The sequence below is a fragment of the Dromiciops gliroides genome, chromosome 1 (genome assembly GCF_019393635.1).
Source record: "Dromiciops gliroides isolate mDroGli1 chromosome 1, mDroGli1.pri, whole genome shotgun sequence".
Lineage (NCBI taxonomy): Eukaryota > Metazoa > Chordata > Mammalia > Microbiotheria > Microbiotheriidae > Dromiciops > Dromiciops gliroides.
Window position 1 is genome coordinate 192773184 of NC_057861.1, and position 24536 is coordinate 192797719.

At 38.2% G+C, this 24536-nt stretch overlaps 1 protein-coding gene across 1 annotated transcript in view; it reads right to left on the minus strand.

Annotated features, from left to right (window-relative positions):
- The window catches only part of NFATC1 (nuclear factor of activated T cells 1), a 221502-nt gene that overhangs the window by 179073 nt on the left and 17893 nt on the right, over positions 1-24536 (minus strand). The window contains exon 2 of the mRNA XM_043979273.1: positions 5890-6991. Within this exon, the coding sequence (XP_043835208.1) occupies positions 5890-6991 (1102 nt within the window). The remainder of the gene's footprint in view (positions 1-5889; positions 6992-24536) is intronic.

Sequence of the window (24536 nt, forward strand, 5' to 3'; positions counted from 1 at the left end):
TGAGTTCAAATCCAGCCTTAGACACTTACTAGCTGTGTGACTCTGGGTAAATCACTTAGCCATTTGCCTCAGTTCCACGTCTGGAGAAGAAAATGTCAAACCACTCCAAAATGGGGTCACACAAAGAGTCAGACACAACTGAACAACACAGATAATAAATGTCTGAGGTAGGATTCAAACTTAGGGCTTCTTGATTCCCAGACTAGCACTCTATCCACAGCACCACCCATTTTCCTCAAATTGAACTGGAGGAAGATGTTTGAAGGTAACTACAATTGTGGAAGCAGGAGGTAATGAGAGCCTGAATTAAGGAAATGAGACTGTGTGTGAAAAGAGGATGCTATAAGTTATTAGATATGAAGAATTTTCATATTTATACCTTTATACTTATATTTTACTTTGAATTTCCTTAAGAGCAGAAACCAATCATAATTCTTCATTATATACAGCACCTAGTATTTATGGCCTTGTAACATAATATAAGTATATTAAAAATGTGTTGAATGAATGAATACCAAGATCCAACAGCAGAAAAAACTACCTCCACCTGCCCCAAGCCAGTGTCCTGCCCTAGAACAACCAAGAACAAAAGAAATAGACAGGATGATAAAAGACATAGAGTATTGCATTTAAAATGTGCCAGGATAAATACACATACAGATAATCAAAAATTAACTGTGCCTTTCTTACATAATAATTGTCATCCAAGAGACAGGAACAAATATATAGCCACAGATAAAGCTGAGAGAGAACCCCCTACAAAAAGAATACAATTGCAAAAACTGACCAATTTATATTGGGGGCTTATCTTGCAAGTATTCTAAGAAATGCTCTAAGCCAAAGGTATTTGAAGTTGAATGATTTTGAAGCCACATTTTATCACCATTAACCAAAAGAGCCACAAGTAAAATATAACATGCTAATACTGGAATTAGAGGTCTTGAAACACAGCAGGCTTCACACAACAGATAGACACATTCTATCTGTTAATGAGTAAAAAAAAAAATTAAAGAGAGAAAAACTGGAAAATGTTAGTTTCATACATTATTGTAACCAAAAAATTATTTTTTAAATTGCATTTTAAGTTACTAAGTTGGTTACAGAAAAACCTGTAAATTAGAATTTGCTAAGCACACAACATATCTTCAGTAGTAGCAACATATTGCCTAAACACTAAACACACTGATCTGATGGCTAGTTTCAGTTCTGCTAGTATTTAAATGACTGAACAAGTCACTGAATTCCTCTAGACCTGTTTCCTCAGTCTAGACAACCTCTATGACTAGAGGTCTAAAGGTCTAGACAACCTCTAGAAAAGGGATTCTTAACCTTTTTGGGAAATGTTTTTAAAAGCAAAAAATATAAAGGATGACCAAAAGGAAACCAATTATATTGAAACACAATTATCAAAATATTTTTTAAGACAGAAACACTGGACTTAAGACCTCCTGCTCTAAAATTGCTTGCAATTCTAAGAGAGGCAGGACACTTCAGCTGAAGAACAGCTGGACTGAAGTCAAGAGAACAGGGTTTAAATCCTGCCCCTGATATCTGATAGCTGTGTAAACTGAGCAAATAATATCACATGGCCTCTCTCACCCTCAGTTTCCTCATCTATAAGATGGGAATATCATTCCTATACTACCTACCTTTCCATGTTATTGAGAGGAAAGGACTTGGTAGCTTTAAAGCATTGTAGAAATGTGAGCTGGTATCATTGTACAGATGTGAATTTCACTATTGTAGAATTTTAGTTATTACAGTTTTGCTTTTCCTCCTGTTATTTTAAACATTCAGTACCACTATTGTGCAAAAATAGGCTATACTTGAAACTCTATACATATGCTAAAAAAAAATTACATGCCAAATATGCATACAATTATAAATATCTGGAGCCCTCTAAGCAAAGGACTATATGGGGAATAAAATTGGTTTGTTTCCTTTTCAAAATGAATGTTTTGCATGATGTTTCTGAGTCACACGTCTCTGGGGTGCTTCCAAAGTTCATTCATGTACAAAACATCTGCAATTAAGCAGCAAGCACTGATGGGAGGCTTGGGTTTTGTTGTTGATTTCTCAATAATGTACATTAATTTCTTTTAAAAAACAAATAAATAAGAACATCTCTTCTGGCACCAAGGGTAGCTAATAATTGTTTATTGTATTAAAGACCTAACAAATATTAAATTATGAAACAAAAAGAAGAAAAAATATAATTTATATTTTCTCTTTATGCTTTTTTAAAAATGATAAATGGTCTGAGTAGAATAGAAAGTTAAGAATCCTTGTATTTAGCCAGAGCTCTGTTGAGTTATGGGCGGGGGGGGGGGGTCCGGAAAGGGTAGGTGCTTCATGGAGATATCTATTCTTTCTGTGTCAGTTTCTTAATCCATAAAAATTTAAAAATAATATGGATTAATGATTAAAAATGACTTTTAAATATGAAGCAAAATGAGATAGTAAGTAGACTCAAGAAGCATCAGTACATCCTTATGACCTTTAGGATGAAATACAAACTCTTCTTTTTGGGTATTTAAAGTCCTTCATGATATGACCCTAGTCTACCTTACAGACTAATGTCAAATGAGAGCCCCTAGCAAACTCTATGATCTAGCCAAACTGACCAACTGGCTACATAATGTATACCACATCCTATCATGGAATCATAGAGAGAGTTCTCTGAGTCAATGGATCTGAACTCAGATCTTACATCTGATGCTTCCTTACTATCTCCGTGAGTTTGGGCAAGTCACCTAACCTCCCTGAGCCTCAGTTTCCACACTTGTAAAATCAGAGACAGTAGACTAGATGGTTTCTGAGATGCTTTCTAGCTTTTGATCTATAATCCTATGATGTGACCTCATACGAGTATGCCTTTGCACTATTTTGCATAGTCATTCGCCACTCCTGGACTGTTCTTTCTTCTCACTTCCACTTCCTGGTAATTTCTAGCTAAGTGGCATAATGGATAGAGTGCTAGGGGAGGAGTCAGGAAGCCTTGATTTCAATTCAAACCTCCAACATTTATTAACTGGGTAACCCCTAGCAAGTCACTTAACTTCTGGTTGCCTCAGTTTCTTCATCTGTAAACTGGGGCTAATAATAACACCTACCTCCCAAGGTTGTTGTGAGGATAAAATGAGGTAATATTTGTAAAACACTTTGCAAACCTTAAAGCGCTATATAAATGCTAGCTGTTGTTATTTATCTTAAATACTGCCTCCTTGATTAAGCCTTTCCTGATTCCTGGTTATTAACATTCAACCATACTCCTCTAACTAAATCATTTTGAACTTGTTTTGCGTATGTATATGTTTTTATGTATTTAACTGTGTATGTGTTATTCCCTGCTTCTCACAAAATGTAAGCTTGAGTGCAGGGATTGTTTTGTTTTTGCCTTCAAATCTCCAATTCCAAGAACAGTACCTGATTACTTAGGAGGTATTTAATGTGCTTGTTGGAATGAGTTGATTTGTCAGAATTAATAGGGTTTACACTAAAAGGAAAAAAAAAGTTATACAAAGTCTTTTTGATATTATGGAGGCATTATTTGAGAGAGAGAGAGAGAGAGAGAGAAGCAGGAAAGAAAAAAATCCAAAAATGTTATGGCAAATTTCTGATCCAAAGAATGTTGGGGTGATTAAAAATACAACAGTTTCAGTTGCGTAGTTAGTGATTCTATTGACGTCCATCTGCAGTTATCCTGCAGTTTTTCATGTATGTTAACAGAGAGATATTCTTTGTGGAAGGAAGTTTGGTCAGTATCTCTGACTGGTAAAATAACTTAGGATCTCCTTTCTACAGTAGCTTCCAGCTGCCCTAGAGCACCAGTTAATGAGATCACATGGAAACATATTGCAAAGGATCAGGAAACATATTTTGATGTAGGACCAAAACAGTGGAAAAATGTTAACTTTGTAATCCTCTGAGGATGGTTTTGGACATTTTATATGTTTTTGTATGTTTATATTAGGGAATAGGAATGCTGTGTGCATAATATCTACCAAGAGGCTTTCTGTAACCAAAAGATAAAGATAACATAATAATTTGACTGACATGAATACTGGTTGAAATTTCTAAAGGCAAAAAAAAAAAAAACGCCATCACTCCCATGCCTTTTCAATAATCACTGCCATGTAGTACCATGTAATGGATTAAAAATATAACATAAACTGAAGGGAGCAGATTGACAGACGTTCCCAAAGAATGTATTGGCTGTTCAACAAATCTAGAGAGAAATTCAGTAAAGGCTATTGTGTGTGTGAGCATGTGTGCATATATATGTTCACATATGCATACAAACTCAAGAGAACCTCTATTTTATACTTCTACTTTTACTATTGTTATAAAACAATATTAATCCCTATTTAATTAATTTCTTTAAAATCATTCCTATGATTTCTTTTTTTAAAAAAACTTCTTGATGTGAATGTCTTCATGTAACAATTTTAATCTGATATGTATTTCCATAGACTTGTTTTTAGCAGCTTTTAATGAGGTATAGAAAAAGGTATGAAATATATTTCTGTGGACTATAATGCCTGTAAAAATGCCTATTACACAAATGGCAACATACCCACAATTAAGTCCATTTAAAACATTGATTATTTTAATTCATTATATTTATATAATTCATGTGGCCTCTTTAAGAGGATTCACTTTAAAATATTGTTATTATTTATCATTTGTTTTTAAACATGATAGTTTACTAGTCATTGAATTTATTTTAAAAGTTGCCAAATAGGGGGACAAAGTAATTCTATGTTTCTAAATCAAATCAGCCTCTGAATGCTAGTTCTGGTGATAATTTGAAGATTGACCTTCTATACCAAGTAGTTGTCAAAGTTTAAGTTTTCACAGAACTTTAGACCTGTCTCATGAGACTCAAGAAAACTATTCTATTTCTTGTTTTTACTAATAGTATCTTCCATGTGTTCTTTTGGGAAACAAATTAAAACAACAAAGAAAAACCACTCTGTCTCTTGCATTGTGTCTTTAAAACAAACATAGATTCTTAAATGGGTTCATTGGTAAGATGACACTGAACTCTCTGCTTACAGTCTTAATCCTAGAATACCATATAGCCCTTTAATTATATAAAAGCCAGGAATAGAGAGCCTGGTATTTTTAAATAAAGAAGAAAATTATAAAAGCTATTTTAAGACTGACAAACTATCCTACTGCAATATTTAAAAAAAACAGTATTTCCCCAATCCAAAGATTCCTGTGCTAATTTTTTAAAATTTTCTTATCCTTCTACCCCAAGTCTCTCTTCTTCTTCACCCCTCCCAGTATGCTTTTCACTTCTCCCTCCCTGAATGTTGAAGTAAAAAATGAGTTTGGGGTGGAAAATGCCATGAAGACAAAGAGAAAAGAAAAAAAGAAAGTTAAATAACTAATGATGCTACATCAGGTAACATGCCGTTGTTTCTGTACAAAAAATTAAAAGGCTTGGACTGCAAGAGGTCATTAGTGGGCCACCTGTTGGGGAAGCAGTTGTTTAGTTAAAAATGAAAATGTTGGACTAATTAAGTGAACCAAACAGTGTAGCAGCAGTTAGACTGCACTGTTAAAAACACCAAGTTCAGAATACATTTGTGTTTCCTGTCACCAGACTGCCAGAGACCAAGCACTCTGTCTCAAGGGAAGAGAATGCTGTGTTGTTCTTGAAACACCAATATGGCTGGTTGTCAAGAGCCGCCTTTTTTCTGCTCCATGGGAATTTCTCAACTTGAGTCACATCTGCACCCAGATGCAATGACAATAGTAAGATAAAGAAATTAGGACAGGAAGAAGTGGAATGAACAAGCAAGATAGAAATATGAAGAGTTTGGGTATATTTCTTACATTTTTTTAAATGTATTTGTAGAAAATAATAATAAATCTTACCTCATATATGAAGTGGGAGACAGCGGCTTTGGTTTGGCCCATTGGTATGGATTTTGTGGCACTGAAAGGTACTGATCACAGAAGTTTCCTTTCCTGATATGCTGGAAGCTAGAAAATTCTTCAGGTGATAAATCAGAAGTGGGCGAAATGGTCCCATGATCCTCACCAGCTGGTTCTATCTTGAGTGTCATGGAAGGAGTATGCTCTAGGGCCGTTTTCCTGGACTTTATGGGAATCCCATCATTCATGTCGATTGTGCTGTCTGTGGTGAGGGCATTAATAGCAGCCACAATGGCAGAACTGGTATATTGGTTAGTGTTTCCCAGCCATGTCTCATCTGTCACACTAACTCGAGGGGAATTCTGGGGAGATGGTGTTGGAGAATGATGTGGTGAGTAAGATGTCTGCCTCCCATTTAGATTATATTTCCTCTTGTTGCAAGGGGAAGATGGCCTGGAGTTACGGGTGCTGAGCCAGTTTTCCTCTGTAATGCTTGTTCTTGGGGATGCAGATGGAGAATGCCTAGGAGAATTCAGCAAGTTGCAGGCCACCATACCCCGCGGATATCCTTCCTCTGGGTCAGTGGTCTTGGGAGAGACACAAGGAGACTGCCATGGGGATGTCTGAGGAGATGTGTATGGGTAAGAATAATTGGATTCATATGATGATGCTTCAGAATTACAGCTTCGGGAAGATAAGCTACTAGCTGGACTCAGGCAAGATGGATCTCTATAAGCTTCAATGTTTGGTAGATTCAAGGTGGCAGTAGAAGGAGATCGTTTAGAGTTTGGTATTGTTTCTTCAACATCAGCATCATGAAAAAACTGGTTGTTGTTATGATGAAGTCCCAAATAAGAAGTTATCTCAATCCGAGGACTTTCTAGTGCTGGGGCTCCATTAGGTCTGACATTTGAAGAAAGATAATATCCTGAAGTCCCACTGTCAATACTGCCTCCATATCCAGAGGGATGATTTGTTGATGGTACAACTGAAATGACTGGATTGGATGTCTGAAGATCATGGCATGGGGTTGACAATGAGGGATGGGCCACATTGAGAGGCAAACCAGCATTGATATTTGAAGATGTGTAATTATAGTGTTCTGGAAGGAAAAAAAAATTAAAAGAATGGCATGAGTCATTCATCTGGCAAACATGAACCCATTAGCTTAATGAATTCTATGGGATTGTGAAGCCATTGTCAGCAAAAAACACCAGGATAAGGGTACATGTAGACCAGGATTCAGACCAAGGGTGTTAGGCATTTAGACTATCTGTATTCTGAAAAGGTAAGTATCATAATGTTAGGACATAGATCTTCAGGTCTCCAAATTCAGCACTAAATGCACTATGTTACATACAACCTCTTTGGCTGACGTCCTAAGTACAGAACTTGCAATCCCAGCTTGTACCACTAAAAGAGGAGAATGAGTTCTCCCTATACTTCCCTTTGGAAAGAATATAATCTAATAATAAACCAACAGACATTCAAAGTTGGTGTCAAATTATTTTATTTAAAAACATTATTCTAGGCAGAGACAAGATGGCAGAGGAAAGGCTGTAACTTTTGGAGCACCCCACAATCCATCCACATACCTTCAAAAAAATGCCATATGACAACTCTTGGAGCAGCAGAACCCACAAAAGGACAGAGTGGGATCATTTTTCAGGCAAAGACAGCCGAAAAGGGTGACAGGGATAGTTTGCTGTACCAGGGTGAGAGAGGAGCACAGTGCACAGTGCAGATCTAGCCCCAAGTAGGCTGTGCCTCCAGAGTCTCAGAATCATCAACATAGGTGGCTACTTCTGAAACTTGGCTCATGGACCAGTGAGGGGGTCCAGCAGTTGACCAGGGGGAAATAGTAGCAGTCTCTGCTGGAGCTAAGGCTAAGCGCCCCTGTGTTCTGAACCAGTAAACAGACTCAAGTGGCAGCAGCCCAGTGGGGGAGGGGCATAGGAATGCCAAGCTTGCAACCACAAAGAATCAGATTTCAATAAGATTTCTGCTTCCAGGTTAAAGAGCAAGCAGGCATGTGATTGCTTATAGGCCAGGTGGGCTGAGAATGAGACTCTCCTTAAACTGTACCACCTGTGACCCCCTGAAGCTTAGGATAGTATGTTCTGGAAGTAGGGCTCCACTTTAAGAAGGAGTTAGAATCAAGAAATAGGCAGGCAAGATGAGCAGGCAGAAAAAGCAGCAGATCATCAAAAGTTTCTTTGGTGACAAGGTAGATCAAAATATGCCTTCAGAAGAAGATAACAAAATCAAAGCTCCTACATCCAAAGATTCCAAGAAAAATATGAATTGGTCTCAGACCATGGAAGTGCTTAAAAAGGACTTTCAAGATAAAGTAAGAGAGGAAGAGGGAAAAGTAAGAGAGGTAGAGGGAAAAAAATAGAAAGAGAAATGAGAATGATGCAGGAGGGTCATGAGGAAAAAGTCAATAGCTTGAAAAGCCAAATTGACCAAATGGAAAAGAAGGTACAGAATCTCTCTGAAGAAAATCATTGCTTAAGAATTAGGATAGAGCAAATAGAAGCTAATGACTTTATGAGAAATCAAGACACAATAAAGCAAATCCAAATTAATAAAAAAAAAATAGAGGGCAATATGAAATATCTCCTTGGAAAAACAGCTCACCTGGAAAATAGATTCAGGAGAGATAATTTGAAAATCATTGGACTACCTGAAAACCATGATCAAAAAAAGAACCTAGACATCATCTTCCAAGAAATTATCAGGGAAAATTGCCCTGATATTCTAGAAGCAAAAGGTAAAATAGAAATTGAAAGAATCCACTGATCACCTCCTGAAAGAGATCCCAACAGGAAAACTTCCAGGAATATTATAGCCAAATTCCAGAACTCACAGGTCAAGGAGAAAATATTACAAACAGCTAGAAAAAAACAATTCAAGTACTGTGGAGCTACAGTCAGGATAACACAAGATCTAGCAGCTTCTACATTAAAGGATTGGAGGGCATGAATATGATATTCCAGAGAGCAAAGGAACTGGGATAACAACCAAGAATCACCTACCCAGCAAAACTGATTATAATCTTTCAGGGGGTAAATGGGACTTCAATGAAAAAGAGGACTTTCAGGCATTCATGATGAAAAGACCTGAACTGAATAGAAAATTTCACTTTCAAATATAAGACCCTAGAGAAACATAAAAAGATAAACAGGAAAAGAAATCATGAGGGATGTTAAAAGGTTAAACTGTTTACATTCCTACAAGGGAAGATAATATTTCTAACTCATAAGAACTTTCTCAGTATTAGGGCAGCTGAAAGGAATATACTTAGACAGAGGGCACAGGTGTGAATTGGATATGAAGGGATTATATTATAGCATTTGGTTTTTGTTTATCCTTGTTTTTGTGTGGGGCAAGCAGGGTGGGTGGCTTATGTCTGAGGTTGGATTGGGGCTCAGGGCCTCCTAGGTCCAGGGCTGGTGTTTTGTTCACTGGGTCACCTAGCTGCCCCATAATGACATCTTTAAAATAAAGTTCAGGGGTAAGAGGAATGCACTGGAAGAAAGGGAAAGGGAGAGATGGAATGTGGTAAAGTAGCTCACATAAAATAAAGAAGAAAAGGCTTATGGAGTGGAGGGGAAGATGGGGAAGAAGCGGGGAAGTGAGTGAGCCTTACTCTCATCAGAACTGGCTCAAAGAGGGAATAACATACACACTCAAGTGGGTATATTAATATATCTTGCCCTGCGGGAAAGTGGGAGGGGAAGGAGATAAGGGGGGGGAGAGAGAGGTGAAGGAAGGGAGGGCAGATTAGGGGAGGGGAAAGTAAAAAGCAAAACACTTTTGAGGAGGGATAGGGTTAAAGAAGATAGAAAAATAGTGAATATCAAGAGGAAGGAATAAGATGGAGGGCGATACAGGTAGCAATAGTAACTGTGAAAAAAATGATAAGCAGGATGCTTTCAGAAGGACTTATGAAAATGCAATTCATCTACAGAGAAAAAACTGATGGTATCTGAATACAGAATGAAGTATAATTTTTTTTGTTAGTTCCTCTTTCTAAAGTTTTGTCTGTTTTCTTTCACAACCTGACTAATGTGGATGTGTTTTGCATGACTGCACATGTATGACTTATATTGAATTGCTTGATTTCTTAGGGAGGGGCAGGGAGGGCAGGAGGAATAAAATTTGGAACACAAAGTTTTTTAAAAATCAATGTGAAAAAAAGTGGGATTTTTTTACATGTAACTAGGGGAAAATGCCAAATTAACTAATTAATTTTTTTAAAACCCTGTAACAAAGTCAAGTAAAACAAATTTTACATTGAAAAAATAAAAATAAAAACATTATTTTAAGAAGGGGTCTACAGGCTTCACCAAACTGCCAAAGAGGCCTGTGATACCACAGACTGCCAAAGAGGTCCAAGTTAAGAACCCTGTTGAAATATTGACTCTAATCCATTCATTTTATAGACAAAGTAAGAAAGCCTTGAAAGGGAGCAAAGTATGATGGAAAGCTTATTCAATTTTAAATCAGAAAATCTAGATGCAAATATCTTACTATTTACTACCTGTGGGAGCTTGGACAAGTGGCACTTGTCATTTGTACCAGATAATCTACAAGGTCCCCTCCAACATTAAATCTTGTGATGAAGTTAAGTAACTTAACTTGCCCAAGATGACAGTGAAACTCAGGTTCTTATCTCCTGTACAAATTTTCTTCCTACTACACCACATTAAAATATCTCAGGTCTCTATTGTCAGTACATTGATTGAAGGGTATAAACAAAGAATACAAAATATAATAGACAGGACCCCCAAATTGTATACCCACTTGTGTTGAATTGCAAAAATAAAAATTTTAAAATACAAGAAAAAAATCTCTTTTAAGAAAATAAGCAGAAATGATATTCCTTACTCAAAGTCTATAAAAATTAAAATGAATAATATTAGTGTTCCAAATGACAGGGAACTCATGTAAAGAAATCTACTGATATATAATATGTTGCTTCTACATGAATGCTAGGCTAACCCAAATACAAGAGGAATTCTACATGCTACTAACAATATTCTAGAGTCTATAGTTTGTGGGAATTTATTTTGATTTGGGGACCCTGCCTTTGGGCTGAAATTAAAAAGCCTTAGGCTCTCAGGGTTTTTTTCTGTGTGAGGGGCTGGTGCCCCTCCCCCTCCACTCCAGCTGAGCCAAAAAAAAACCCTGTGGGCTTTTCAGGACCCCAGGTAACACAGCTGGGGGTGGGGGGAAGAAACCCCAGCTTCCTACGCCCTGAGGGGAGCTGCCCCAGAGATCCCAGGCTTGTCCTGCCAGGCCCTAGCATAGCCCGTGCGGAGGTCCCAGGCATACAGCAGGGGGCACGGGCCCCTCAAGCCCCACTGGGCACAGCCCTAGTGCAGCCTGCAGATTAGCTTGGCATGTGAGGGGGTTCAGGGAGCCCAAGGTTTGAGGGGAGAGAAGGAACATATATACAGGGGAGCGAGACAGTAAAGGGGGGATGCAAGGAGGCTGGAAGATTAAGAGAATGGACAGAAGGGGGGCTGCTACAAGGATGCTAAGCAGACTGAGGCTGTGTAAAGGGAGGGGCTGACAGAGACAAAGAAAAGACTAAGAGAAAAGACTAAGAGCAATGAAGAACGCCAGAAGGCTAGAGACATGGAGAGGTAGGTGAGAAAGGGATGCTAGAGACGCCAGGGGGTTGGCAACAGAGGTGAGGACACTAAGCGGCTTTTCAGGGGGGTCAACAAAGTGAAAGGGGTTTGGAGTTAGAAGTGAAAGTGAAGCAGGGAAGCTGGAGTGAAGGAGAAAGAGTGAAAGTTGGAGAAAGCTGGAGCATACTCTAAGGCAAGAGGCGGCAATGGCCCTTATCATATTAAAAGCAGACAGGTTGTATAATTTGAATTTTTTTACCCTTATCATTTACATTGATTTTTATAAATAAATTCTGCTTTGGTTATTTAATTAAGAGGCTTCTTATTCATTTGCTTATCAATTTGGGAGCAGTGTGGAGAAATTTTTTAAACGGCCCATATTAAATTAATAGCAGTCAAACATCCCACACATCAGTCAAAAGTTCAAAGATTAGACTTCCAGTAAGATTAGTCCCCCCAAATTAGGCAAGTTAGCTAAAATATTTTTACATTTGAATAGTGACCACAGCAGGACTTAAGGCCCAATTAAATTTTTCTAAAGTTATACTTTTTCATATAATCATAATTTTCCATATAAGTCCAGTTGTATAATTTTTCAGACAAGATTAGCTAGTTAAGTTAATAATTTTTTCTTTACAAGTTCTAAGCAATACTATCAATATGCAATTAATAGGGTCACAAAGTAAGTATCTGAGGCAGAATTTAAAACCAGGTCTTTCTCAACTGGGTGGGGAGTAAGGGAGTTGGGAAGGTTGGTTATAAACCAAGTAGTTAGCATATAAAAATGTTTTAAGTGATAATATAATTCTACTTAATTAAGAGGCCCAACCACATACACAGCAGTCATGCACTGAACCTAAAGTTAGGAAGACTAAGTTAAAACCCGGCCTCAGAAACTTACTGAGACCCTAGATAAATCATTTCACTTCTCCAGGAATCTATAAAATGGGAATACCATCATCATCATTACCACTACCACTATCACCACCATCTAGCTTTCTCACAGAGTTGTTGTGAGTCTCAAATGAAATAATACATATAAAGCATTATTCAAATCTAGAAGCAATACATAAATATGAATTATTACTATCAAATGGGCCTGGATAACATTGAACTACAGATCTAACATTATTGAGAGCTTATAGCACTCTTGCAATTATATTTTTTTGCCAATCCTTACTCCACTCTGCCTTCCTGGGGTTCTGCTCTCCCCGTTCCCTGGTCTTGATCACATCAAACTTTTAATTACTATGTTCTAGGGACCTATTTCCTATCATCATTCCATTTCCCTCAAGCATCTAACAATATTCTACACAGAGCTGTTTTTCTTGTGTGTCACTATCTTATTCAAAGCCCTATACCTACAGAGCAATTATGAAGGATGCTGTAAGTCAAGGTGACCAAATGGGATATAGTAAAAATTACCCATAATCACAAGAACATCTGATTCACTTATCCCTATATTTACTCAACAAAATACTGCCCACTTCATGCCCGGCTTCACACCCATGGTGCTAAGCCCTGTAAGAGACTTACAGAAGCCTAGTAAAGAACTGCAGCATCAAGGAGTTTCTAATAATATGATCCATTAGATTGTGAGCTCCTTGAGGGCAGTGACTGTCTTTTGTCTATCTTCATATCCCCAAGGCTCAGCACAGCCCCTAGCATATAATAAGCACTTAATAAATGTTTAGTGGCTGACTAACAGAAATGATAAAGATCCAGGAAATTTTCTAACAGTTTCCAAACTTGTTTAAGTAACAGAAACATTTTAATATTTTTAAATAGTGGAACCTTTATGAAGTGAATATATTTCAATTACATGATAATGGAAAGTACCTATATATGCCAAACATTGTACTTACACTTTATAAAATATTATCTCATTTTATCCTCATAATAACTTTCTGAAGTAGGTGCTGTCTTCCACTGAGACAGAGTTTAAATGACTTGCTTAAGGGGGCAGCTAGGTGGCAAAGTCACTTAACCCTCATTGCCCCACCAAAAAAAAAATTTAAATAAATGACTTGCTTAAAGTCACATAGGTAAATGTCTAAGGTCTTCTTGACTCTAGGTCCAGCCCTCTACCACTGTGCCTCCTAGGTGATGAGAAAAGGCATGTGTGAAAAAAGTCTTAATAAGCAAGATTTATGCCAGGTTTAAGTATTTCAGGGAGATCTGAAATAACAATAACAGTAGTAGTAGTAGTAGTAGTAGTAGTAGTAGTAGTAGTAGTAGTAGTAGTAGTAGAAGAAGAAGAGGAAGATTGAGCCTGATGGCACACATCTATAATTCTAGGTACTGGTAAGACTAAGTGATAGATCCCTTAAGCTTGGTAGTTCTAAGTTGAAGTGGGCTATGCCATTTGGAGCCTGACATCAAGCAAACAAGCAAGCAATATTTATTAAGCACTGGAGACACAAAAAGAGGAAAAACATGGCTCCTGCCCTGAAGGTGCTTACATATCTAATGGGGAAGACAACATCCAAACATATATGCAAAGCAAGCTACAGGAAATATAGGAAAAAAATTAACAGAGGGAAGGCACTGGAATTAAGAGGGTTTGGAGAAGGCTTCCTGGAGAAGGGGGGTTTTAGTTGGGACTTAGAAGAAGCAATATATTAAGGGAAGGGGACCATGCTAGGTGTTCCAGTAGGTGAATAATGAAAATGATGCAGGTCTGGGGGCAGCTAGGTGGCGCAGTGAATAAAAGCACTGGCCCTGGATTCAGGAGGACCCGAGTTCAAATCCGGCCTCAGACACTTGACACTTACAAGCTGTGTGACCCTGGGCAAGTCACTTAACCCTCATTGCCCATCCAAAAAAAAATTATGCGGGTCAAAGTTTGAGTACCAATTAGAGTGGGATCAGCCTATGAGTAACCCCTGAACTTCTAATCTAGTTGAGGTTTTTTAAAAAATAGTAAGGGGTAGCTAGATAGCACAGTAGATAGAGTTTGTAATAAAGTTTCTATTTTTTCCTTTTATTTTGACCATACTTAATAATAAAATAATAAATTTTCTAATAACTAGAAATGATTTATGGTTGGGAAGAGATATAAGCTTCAGTGGGTAAAACATGAGTTCAGTTAAATCACATGTCTGGTTCCTATCCCTATCCACATCCCTATTTTTTAAAATTTATTTTATTTTTGGAGTCAATTGAGCTTAAGTGTCTTGTCCAGGGTTACAAGGCTAGTAAGTATATAAGGCTGGATTTGAATTCAGGTCCTTCTGACTCTAGGGCCAGGGCTATATCCACTGTGCTACCTAGCTGCCCCTTACTACATGACTTAGTAAATAATAGTCTGGCCTTGGAGTTGTTAAGGGAAGATCCACATTCAAGTCTGTCCTCTGACACCTACTGGGTTGAGTATTTCCTCTGATACATACTGGATGAGTGGACCTGAGCAAAATATTTAACCCTTAAGGGCCCCTAGCAACTCCTAAGATTGTAAATCAAAGAGAAGATGCTGACCCAGGTCAATACAGGGAGTATCCTCACTCAGGAGATAGAGATAATAGAAAGAAAGGACAGATAAGTAGATAGACATAGATAACAGAGATATAATAGAGATACAGACCGTTGGCCAGACAATAGATGGATAGATGAACTCCCAGTGAGGGGACTCTTATCAATGTAGGTCAGTTCAGCTCCATAATTTATAATCTTAGTTGCCTGAGGACACTGAGAGGTTAGGTGACTTGCTCAGGGTGATGCTGGAGAAAAGACTTGAGCCCTGATATTCCATTCTCTGAATCTGTCTTTCTTTTGTTGCCAAGATGACTATAGAAGAAGCAACCCAAAGTAGAGGGTAAGCTTCATCTAAGGCTAAATAGCATGGGATCATAAAGTCACTGGATCTTAGATTGAGAGCTGGAAGAGACACTGGAAGCATCTAGCCCAACCCTCTCATTTTACAGATGAGGAAATTGTATCCTTAAGGAAGCTAAGTGACTTCTCTAAGGTCACACATAATTTCAAGACACTGACAGTCAACAAGTCCCTTAAGGGATTTATTTTAACAAGAACGAACTTTAAAAAAACCGGAAAACACAAACAGGATCAGTAGGATCAAGGGAAAGGAAATAAAATGGGGAAAGGGAAATTATACAACCTCAAAAGATACCACCACCCAGGAATCAGCTGAGAATACGCAACAGAATGCCTGTCGCCTTCCAGTGTCCAGATAGAATGCCCAATTCTCCTCCCCAAATCCCAGAAAAACCCCACACAGCCCCAGCCAATGGGATGGCCACTCTGACAGTCACATGACTGCCCTCACTAAGCTTCCAATAATTTTACCAGGCCCATGTAGGCGTTGGCGAGTGGTGATGATGTGATGTGCCAGTGCCATGGCAATGGGTGGAGCACCAGGCGGTTTGCAGAGCCCCAGGCCAGTGCACGCCTGAGGCATAAAAACCTCAAATAACAATTAATTCTTTACACTTTGAAAATAATATTTACAGTTACAAAACCCTTTATATAACCACAGTTACTTGTACCCAGAGGTAATTAATAACCAATTTTTAAATTTGTTTGTGGCATACTTCATTTGATCTTGAACAAATATGATTACCCCCATTTTACAGGAGAGGAAATTAAGTTGCACAGAACTTAATTGACTTCCTGAGGTCACTCAAGACTCAAACCTGAATCTGACTCCTAAATCTGGTCTCTTTTCTAGTACACCAAGTGTGTCTCTCCAGTCAGAGTCATATGAAGAGAAAAGAAGAGAAAGGGACTGGATTTGGAAATAATATTTTCACATAAACTATAAATAAAAATAAGCAATTTTATAAAACACTAAAATCTTAAGTTCCCTTGCACAGAAGTCCATAGAATCTTAGATTTCCACAAAATTGTTTAGAGGCAAACTGAAATTTAGAAGAAGAAGAAGAAGAAGAAGAAGAAGAAGAAGAAGAAGAAGAAGAAGAAGAAGAAGAAGAAGAAGAAGAAGCCTTTTTGCATGCTGAGGTAGGTCAGATTGAATGAAAACAGGCCAAAGTAGAAAATTCTTTAAAGTGGGGGACAGCTAGGTGGCACAGTGGATAAAGCACCAGCCCTGGATTCAGGAGGACCTGAATTCAAATCTGGCCTCAGACACTAGACACTAGTTAGCTGTGTGACCCTGGGCAAGTCACTTAACCCTCATTGCCCCACAAAAAAAAAAAAATACTTAAAGTGGAATTTGATTTGACTTATTGGAATAGTTCAACCCTTCTAATGTTCAATTCAGCTGTAATGGGAGCCAGCTTTCCCTGTCTGGTTTCTAACTTCTGAAAAGGTTATTTAACAATAAATATTTGGCAGAGGTTAGAATTAAGCTAGGTGGCTTGGACCAGTGGGATCAAACTCAAATAGAGATGGGGGCTACTACACTGAACACAAAGATCCCTGTTGGCTGCATATTGACTTAGAAAACTACACGTTATCTATATGCTTGTGTATTTTGTAATTTATTTTTAAAAAAATATTTCCCAATGACATCTTAATCTGGTTTAGGCCATACCTGGGAGCATCTGGGACCCCATATAACCACCCCCACCTTCCACCCCAACCCACCTTGACTCTCACACTGGGTTGTATGTTTGTTACCTCTGGCTTAAGAGGATGGAGTGTTGTCCTTAGAGTCAGGAAAACCTGCATGCAAATATTCCTTAGACCCAGACACTTAAAAGCTATGTGATCTTGGGCAAGTCCTCATCTATAAATACTCATCTACAAAATGGGGTTCATAATAGAACCTACTTAACAAGGTTGTCATGAGAGCAAATCAAAAATGCTTATATATGTAAAGCATTTTCCAAACCTTAAAGCACCCAATAAATCTTAGCTACCACATCTACTACTGATACTATTACTATTATTATTATTAACTCCACTAATACCGAGAGGTTGTATCCAGACAGCAATGACAGAACATTTTTCAAGCCATTCCAACCTAACTCTACGCTTTAAAAAAGAAAAAAGAAAAACCTTAATAAACCTGGCATTCTCCATTACCTAGGAAACTCCATACCTAGGAAACTCTTTCCTTCCCTTCCTTAGAGTCCTCACAGTACTTTCTTTGTGTCTCTTTTATACACCAATCAAGATTATTTTGCATTATTTATGCAGTTATTTTATTTCTCCTATTAAACAGTAAACTCCCTGAGGACAGGGACCAGATTTTCACTATTTTTATAATTCCCTCAGTTCCTGGCACAAAAATCAGCATATTATAATGTCATAATATGTTTGGAAAAATGGAATTAGTTTAAGTATCAGTTGCTTTCAGTATACTACATATAGGAATAAATATATTACTGGTACATATGCATATACACAAATACATATATATATTTACACATCTTTCTACATATTCCTGTATATTCTGGCTGATTGATTCTCCCTGTCAGCAAGAGAACCAGCCTTTCATCTTTATTTTTAAATAAGCAAGTTGTTGAGCAACAAATTATGTAAAATAAACAAATATGTAGCTATGTTGTATGCCTACATAGCAGGCTTTCAAAAAATCTGACTTTTATGCATACTTTTTACATGGTTTAACATTCTAAAAATACGCATGTTTAAAAAATGTTTCCTCCATCTTTTCCACCCTTTCCAGCATTTTTTTTAACTCTTGCACATATAATCACTGCTGCAGGTGTCTCCCACACGTGCTAAATCTATCCATGGGTTTCTGTAATAATTATTAACACTGTCACCACAGCCTGAGATCATGTATTTTCTGTCTGTCTTCTGAGAGGTTGTCTATGGCACTAGATTTTTTCCCTATGTAGCCTCCAGACTCTCCACATTAGACCCCTAGTCATAAATGAAGAATAAATGAAGCTTCCCAACACCTGGTTTATCTGTAGATTCTATGTAGCCAAACCACACTATTCTGTTTGCACAGTTCCTTATTTTACCAACTTCAGGAGTCTCTGATTACATTGGTGTGGATACTCAAAACCCCTTCATAACTTAGTAGATGGGCCTTCATAACTTACTTCAGCTGAAATAACTCATCATCTGATGAACAAATTTCTGGTGGTAAGACCCTCCTACATACTGTCAAGGAGACCTATGTGCTTTTCCCAAACTCCTGCCTTCACACCTTTGCACAGACAGACTATTGCCCATGTCTGAAATACACTCGCTCTTCTTAGCTTCCTTCAAGACTCAGCTCGGGTAATACATCCTACAGGAAGACTTCCTTCTTCCTCCTGGTTGTCAATGCTCTGTCCTTTCTCATATTATCTTCTATTTAGTCATTAGTATACATGTTATTTCCCTCCAACAAAACGTAAGTTCCCTATGGAACTGTTTTTCTTGTCTTTGTATCACCAGCCCCTAGCTCAGGACCCTAGTCATACATAGTAGTTATTTATTAAATGCCTGGTGAATTCAATCCAATCCAATCCAATCAACTATTAACGTACTGGTCACGCAAAGCCTTTTCATTTTGGTAGAACCATTGAGGCTTACATTCCAGTCAAAGCCTTTGAACCTTTGGAAGGTCATTGGTGGTCGTGGTGGTGGTGTTCAGTCATGTCAGATTCTTCATAACTCCATTTGGGGTTTTCTTAAGCATAGATACTGGAGTTCTTCCCCATTCCTTTACCAGCTCATTTTACAGATAAGGAAACTGAGGAAAGCAAGGTTAAGCGACTTGCCTAGGGTCACACAACTAAAAGTGTCTGAAGTCAGGTTTGAACTCAACAAGAAGAGTCTTCCTGACTTCAGGCCTCGGCCCTCTATGCACTGTGCCACTTAACTGCCCTATGGAGGCCCTACTGGCCCAAGTCTTAACGAGGCTTCAAAATGAGACTTTTCCTTTTTCTACCCTGCGAGTACCTGTATTTTTAGGCCTTAGAAGAAAGAAACAGGTTGGGAATGTCTCTCTCTGGAATGCCAGTAACCACTGAATGCCAGATTTCCCCTACAGCTTCCTGGATACCTTTAAACATTCTCCTACTAGACAGCCAAGACTCGCAATATGGGGGAAGTTTTGCCTCCTCTGGTGTTTATTTCCAGAGGAAAGCTGGCTGATCCTCATCTGGATTCACTGCTTTCACTTTGTCCTGTAAAGAAATGTTTCCACCCCAAAGTACCACATGCTTCCCTTCATATTTTGGTATTACAGCTGGTCACTGACATCTCCCATAAAGACCTTAGAACAGCAGTAATAGCAGCAACCCTTCAAACAAGGGTAATCTCCTAGCAACGTACCAGATTAAAAGGCCCCCAATTCCCACTCCACCTCTTTCTCTTTATTATGTTGCACTGAAGTGCCCAGACTCCACTCAAGCCTCCCACTGAAATCTAGAGGGGTTTAAGGGCAAGCCTGCTGTGGTTACTCATTCTTCTCTGTAACCCTTCTATTTGTATCATCAGAAGAATCCAACATAAAACAAAGGATGAATTTTCTTTTTACACAAAAGCGATAACTTCAAAAGAACAAAAAACAACGGGCATGAGGTGTTCAGGAAACATTAAATATTGTGTTAAATATTAAATACTGCCTATTTCCCCCTAAATTCCTCCTTTGGAAGTTAAATGTATCCCATTGTTTCTATGCTTAGCCTGAATTGAGTATCCTGAGCTGTTTAAACTAAGAAATTTCCCCGATGATATTTCCTTTAGGTTTTCTATGACATAAAGCTAGTTTTGCTGTGAATGATAACGTGACAGGTTACTAGGTTTTGCTTCCTACCATTTGAAGGCTTATCCACTATATTAGGGATAGCTGTTGGGACAGCTAGGTGGAACACTGGATAGAGCACAGTGGTTAGAGAACCTGAGTTGAAATCCAGTCTCAAACACTTGACACTTACTAGGCTATGTGACCCTGGGCAAGTCACTTAATCCCGATTGCCTCAAACATCTAAGGCCATCTCCAGTTGTCCCCATGTATATCTTGCCATTGGACCCAGATAGCTCTGGAGAGAGTGAGACTGGTGACTTTGCACAGCCTTCCCTCACTTAAATTCAATTCACTGAAAGTCATGACATCTGAAGTTGAGAATGAAGGGCAAACAACAACAAGGGACAGCTGTTAGACACTGAATATTATTTATTCATTCATCCAGCAAGCACTTACTGAGTACTGGTTAAGTAACAGGTACTTTTGGCACAGTGGATAGAGCACTGAGCTCCGATTCAAGAAGACTCATCTTCATGAGTTCAAATCCATCTTGAGACACTTACTAGCTATGTGACCCCAGACAAGTCACTTAGCCCTGTTTGCCTCAATTTCCTCATCTGTAAAATGAGCCGGAGAAGGAAATGGCAAACCACTCCAGGATCTTTGCTAAGAAAGCCCCAAATGGGGTCATTACTGAAGCAACTCAACAACAACTTTCTAGGCATTGGGGGCATGAAGATAAAAATGAAACAGACCTTACCCTTGATAAGCTTACATTCTACTGGGAGGAAAATAACACATACACACACACACACACACACACACACACACACACACACACACACAGAACTAACCGTGGAAAATGCACTTTTGAATCAGAGGACCTGGGATCAAATCCTGCATCTATTACTCACTACCTGTGTGGACTTGGGCAGGTCACAACTTCCTGGGTCTCAGGTGCTATTTATCTGTAAAATGACAGGGGTTCCATGAGTTTCCTAAGTACAAAGCACTGGAAATTAGTTAATTCTAGCTCTGAATCTATGATTCTAAATTCAGAGTAATTCTGGTGTTAGGGGAGGACACTAGCAACTGGAAGGGGAGCAGGATAGGTCTTTTAGAAGGAGATAGCACTTGAGTCCTTGAGGAAGCTAAGGAGTCCAGGAAGTGGAGGTGAGGAAATAGTTTGTTCTGGGCATAGGGCATAACCTGTATAAAATCATGAAGACTGGAGATGGAATGCTACTTAAGGGGAACAGTAAATACGCCAGTTTAGCTGGAAAAAGGAATAATGGGCAGTAATAAGCAATAATCCTGGAAAGAAGGTCAATGAATCAAAAAACATTTATGAAGTGCCTACTATGTGCCAAGAACTGTGTTAAGTGCCAGAGATACAAAAAGAGGCAAAAGTTAGTCTCTGCCCTCAAGGAACTTACAATCTAATGGGGGGAGACAACATGCTAACAAATGTATACAAAGCAAGCTATACACAGGATAAATAGAAAGTTATTAACCAAGGGAAGGCACTGAGATTAAGAGGGGATGGAGAAGGTTTCTTGTAGTTGTGGTATTTTAGTTGGGACTTAAAGGAAGCCAGCCAGGGAGGTCAGTAGTCCGGTCAGAGGAAGGAAAGGTTGGTGCCAAGTTGTGAAGGACTTTAAATACCAAACAGAGGCACTTTGTATTTTATCCAGAGGCAAAATTAGAAACTACCCTATTGAGTTAGCATATCAGTCCTTAGCAACATACCTTAATCTGCCTTGGTTAAATAAGATGTGAAGTGATGGCAGTAAACCATTAGTATATTCAACAGCTGATAGGGCAAAAGTGATTTGCTATTTCATCAGGAGCAGAAAATAAAGACTCTAGAACCGAAAAGGGAATTTTCAATCAACAAACACCTAGTTACAGAACTTGGCTCCTTGGCCTGGTTACTGGGCCTGGCCCATTCAAAGCTTCAGGATTTTTAGGGAGGGGAAATAGCAAGGCAGGCCACTGAAGAGGGACACAGTGCTCCTGGCCTAAAGAATACTTCAGTGGTCACTTGTGGACAGAGCTGCATGTGGCTAATTAAACAATGGGAGAGCGGAGGAAGCAAAGACTCCTTCTACCATATGTACAGCAATTCTCCTTTGCCCATCTATGCCACCCAGCTTCTTCTATCTTCTTTCATCTTCACTAATGGGTTGTGTACTCATCTATTGTAAGGCTAGCTAATGACTGGATGAACAGTAAGAAAGGTGAGAGTAAGCACATCAGGAGCAGGCAGGGGGAAATTTTAGTAGACTTTAGGAGCTGAAAAAAAAAAATTTAATACTAAAAGCACCTTAGCAAAACTCTAAATCACCAAGAAAAAGAAGAAAATGCCTTTGTGAAAAAAACACAGCCTTAGGTTTCTCTAAGTTAAACAAATTACAAAATAAAAGGCTTTAATGCCTCAACTTAATTATAAACACTCAACCAAATTGCCCTTTGTGGGCTATGTGATGATAAAGTCATTATTCCCTTTCCCGGAACAATAACAATAAACAAGTTTGAGTTCCCCAACTTCCCCACTGAGTCTGAGCCTTTCCAATGTAGAATGTTTGTTTGCTTCCCTCCCAAGGGATAAACACCCAAGGCAATGACCCTCCCTAGTCTAGCATGCTGAGATCCAGAAGAGCTTTTGTTAATTATGATGTCTGTTGTTCTCAACCTAACTCAATCCTCCATGGTACTGATTGTCTATGCAGTGACCCCTATGCACTTCCTCAAGTCAACATATCTGTCTCCTTTCACTCTTCCTTATAGGTTCTACCCAATTGGGTTTTATTAGCCACCTAAATTCACATTTTAACTATTTAGCTATGATATTTACACAAAATGAAAACATTTTCAGAAACTTTCTTAGCAGCTCTGGGATGTTCAAGCTGATTTATATCATGTCAGGCACAAATGTTCTCAACACCTATTAAAGACACTTTCTACTGGATGCCTTAGGAAACTGGCTATGTGCCAAGGAGAGTTCATTAAATTACACTGTAGATTGCTACAAAAGAAACTGAACTATTTTAAGCAAATAAGATAGACAGGAAAAAGTTACTTCAATATAACTGACAATAATAATTTTTAATTAATATGGTTCAAATGCCAACTGACAAAAAGGTATAATTTGTATCTCCTTTTTCTAATAGTACACTAATTTCCAAAACATAACAAAGTTCCTGAATCCATCTGGATACTGGAAATAATCTTTGTTTCATCCTCTGTAACATTTTTCCCACAAATCCAGAAGTTAAATTCTAAGTAACTGTCAAAAGTATGCAAATCAATTCCATTCCTTTAAGAAAAACGAAACTTATTTTTAAGCAAACATCATTACAGTAACTCAGTCCACACTCCCACACACCTGATTTGAGCACACACATAACGAACAGAATCTAAGAAATAGTAAAAATGGAATGTGCATAGATTTTCTAATAAGTCTACTTGTTCTCATAGTGCAGTATTGTGACGACTAGGGCCTAACATCAATCTGATTTTCTTTTAATACTATGTAAAGTCCAATATTAAAAGTCAGATTCAACACCTCCTAATAGTAGATCACATCTACAAAACAGTAGTAAGCAATAAAAAATGCACTCTATCCATGGCCTTCCCTCAACTCTCACACAAATCATCATAGAGTGTTGGGTTTTTGTTTTGTTTTTTTATTTTGAGGAACTTACCCATTAGGATTTGTGTTCTGCTAAACTGCAGCGTGCATGCTAGAAATAGACTTGGGAAAAGTCTGATGGCCAAATTCTACCCTCGGAATTGCATGTACATGCCTCCCTCCCTGACAGGGCAATGAAGGTAGGAAATACAGCCAAAAGAAGGAATGTGGACTTTGACAAACTGAAAATAAAACTGAAGAACTGCATAAGGTAGGCCCAAAATGGTGCAGTTGAAAAACTGACTGGTGAATATGTGCATGGAAGTTTATAAGATGAATTGCATAAAGGGATTTTTGCATGTCGACCAAATTGACATGATAGACAGCAACAGCCCTAGAGGTGTAGTTTTGGAGAGTTAGCACAACAATCTGCCAGCAAAAAGGGATGTGTAAAGATGGATCTAATAGTCCCATTGGGGCAATAAATAAATAAAGTTTGATAGGTTTTAAATTGACAAATAATTAGGTAAAGAGATAAATTAGAGTTAAAGACTTTTAAAAATTCAAAATATGGCCTAGTAGCCTGCATAAAGTATAGCAATGCTTACCAAGGCAAGCTCCTAAAATGGTCTCTTAAAAAAGAATACATTTTAGGTAACTTTTCCCCCATCACTTTTGTTTAATATTATGTTTTCAAGGAATTTTTTTAAGTTGTTCATTATTTATAGTATCTGAAAAC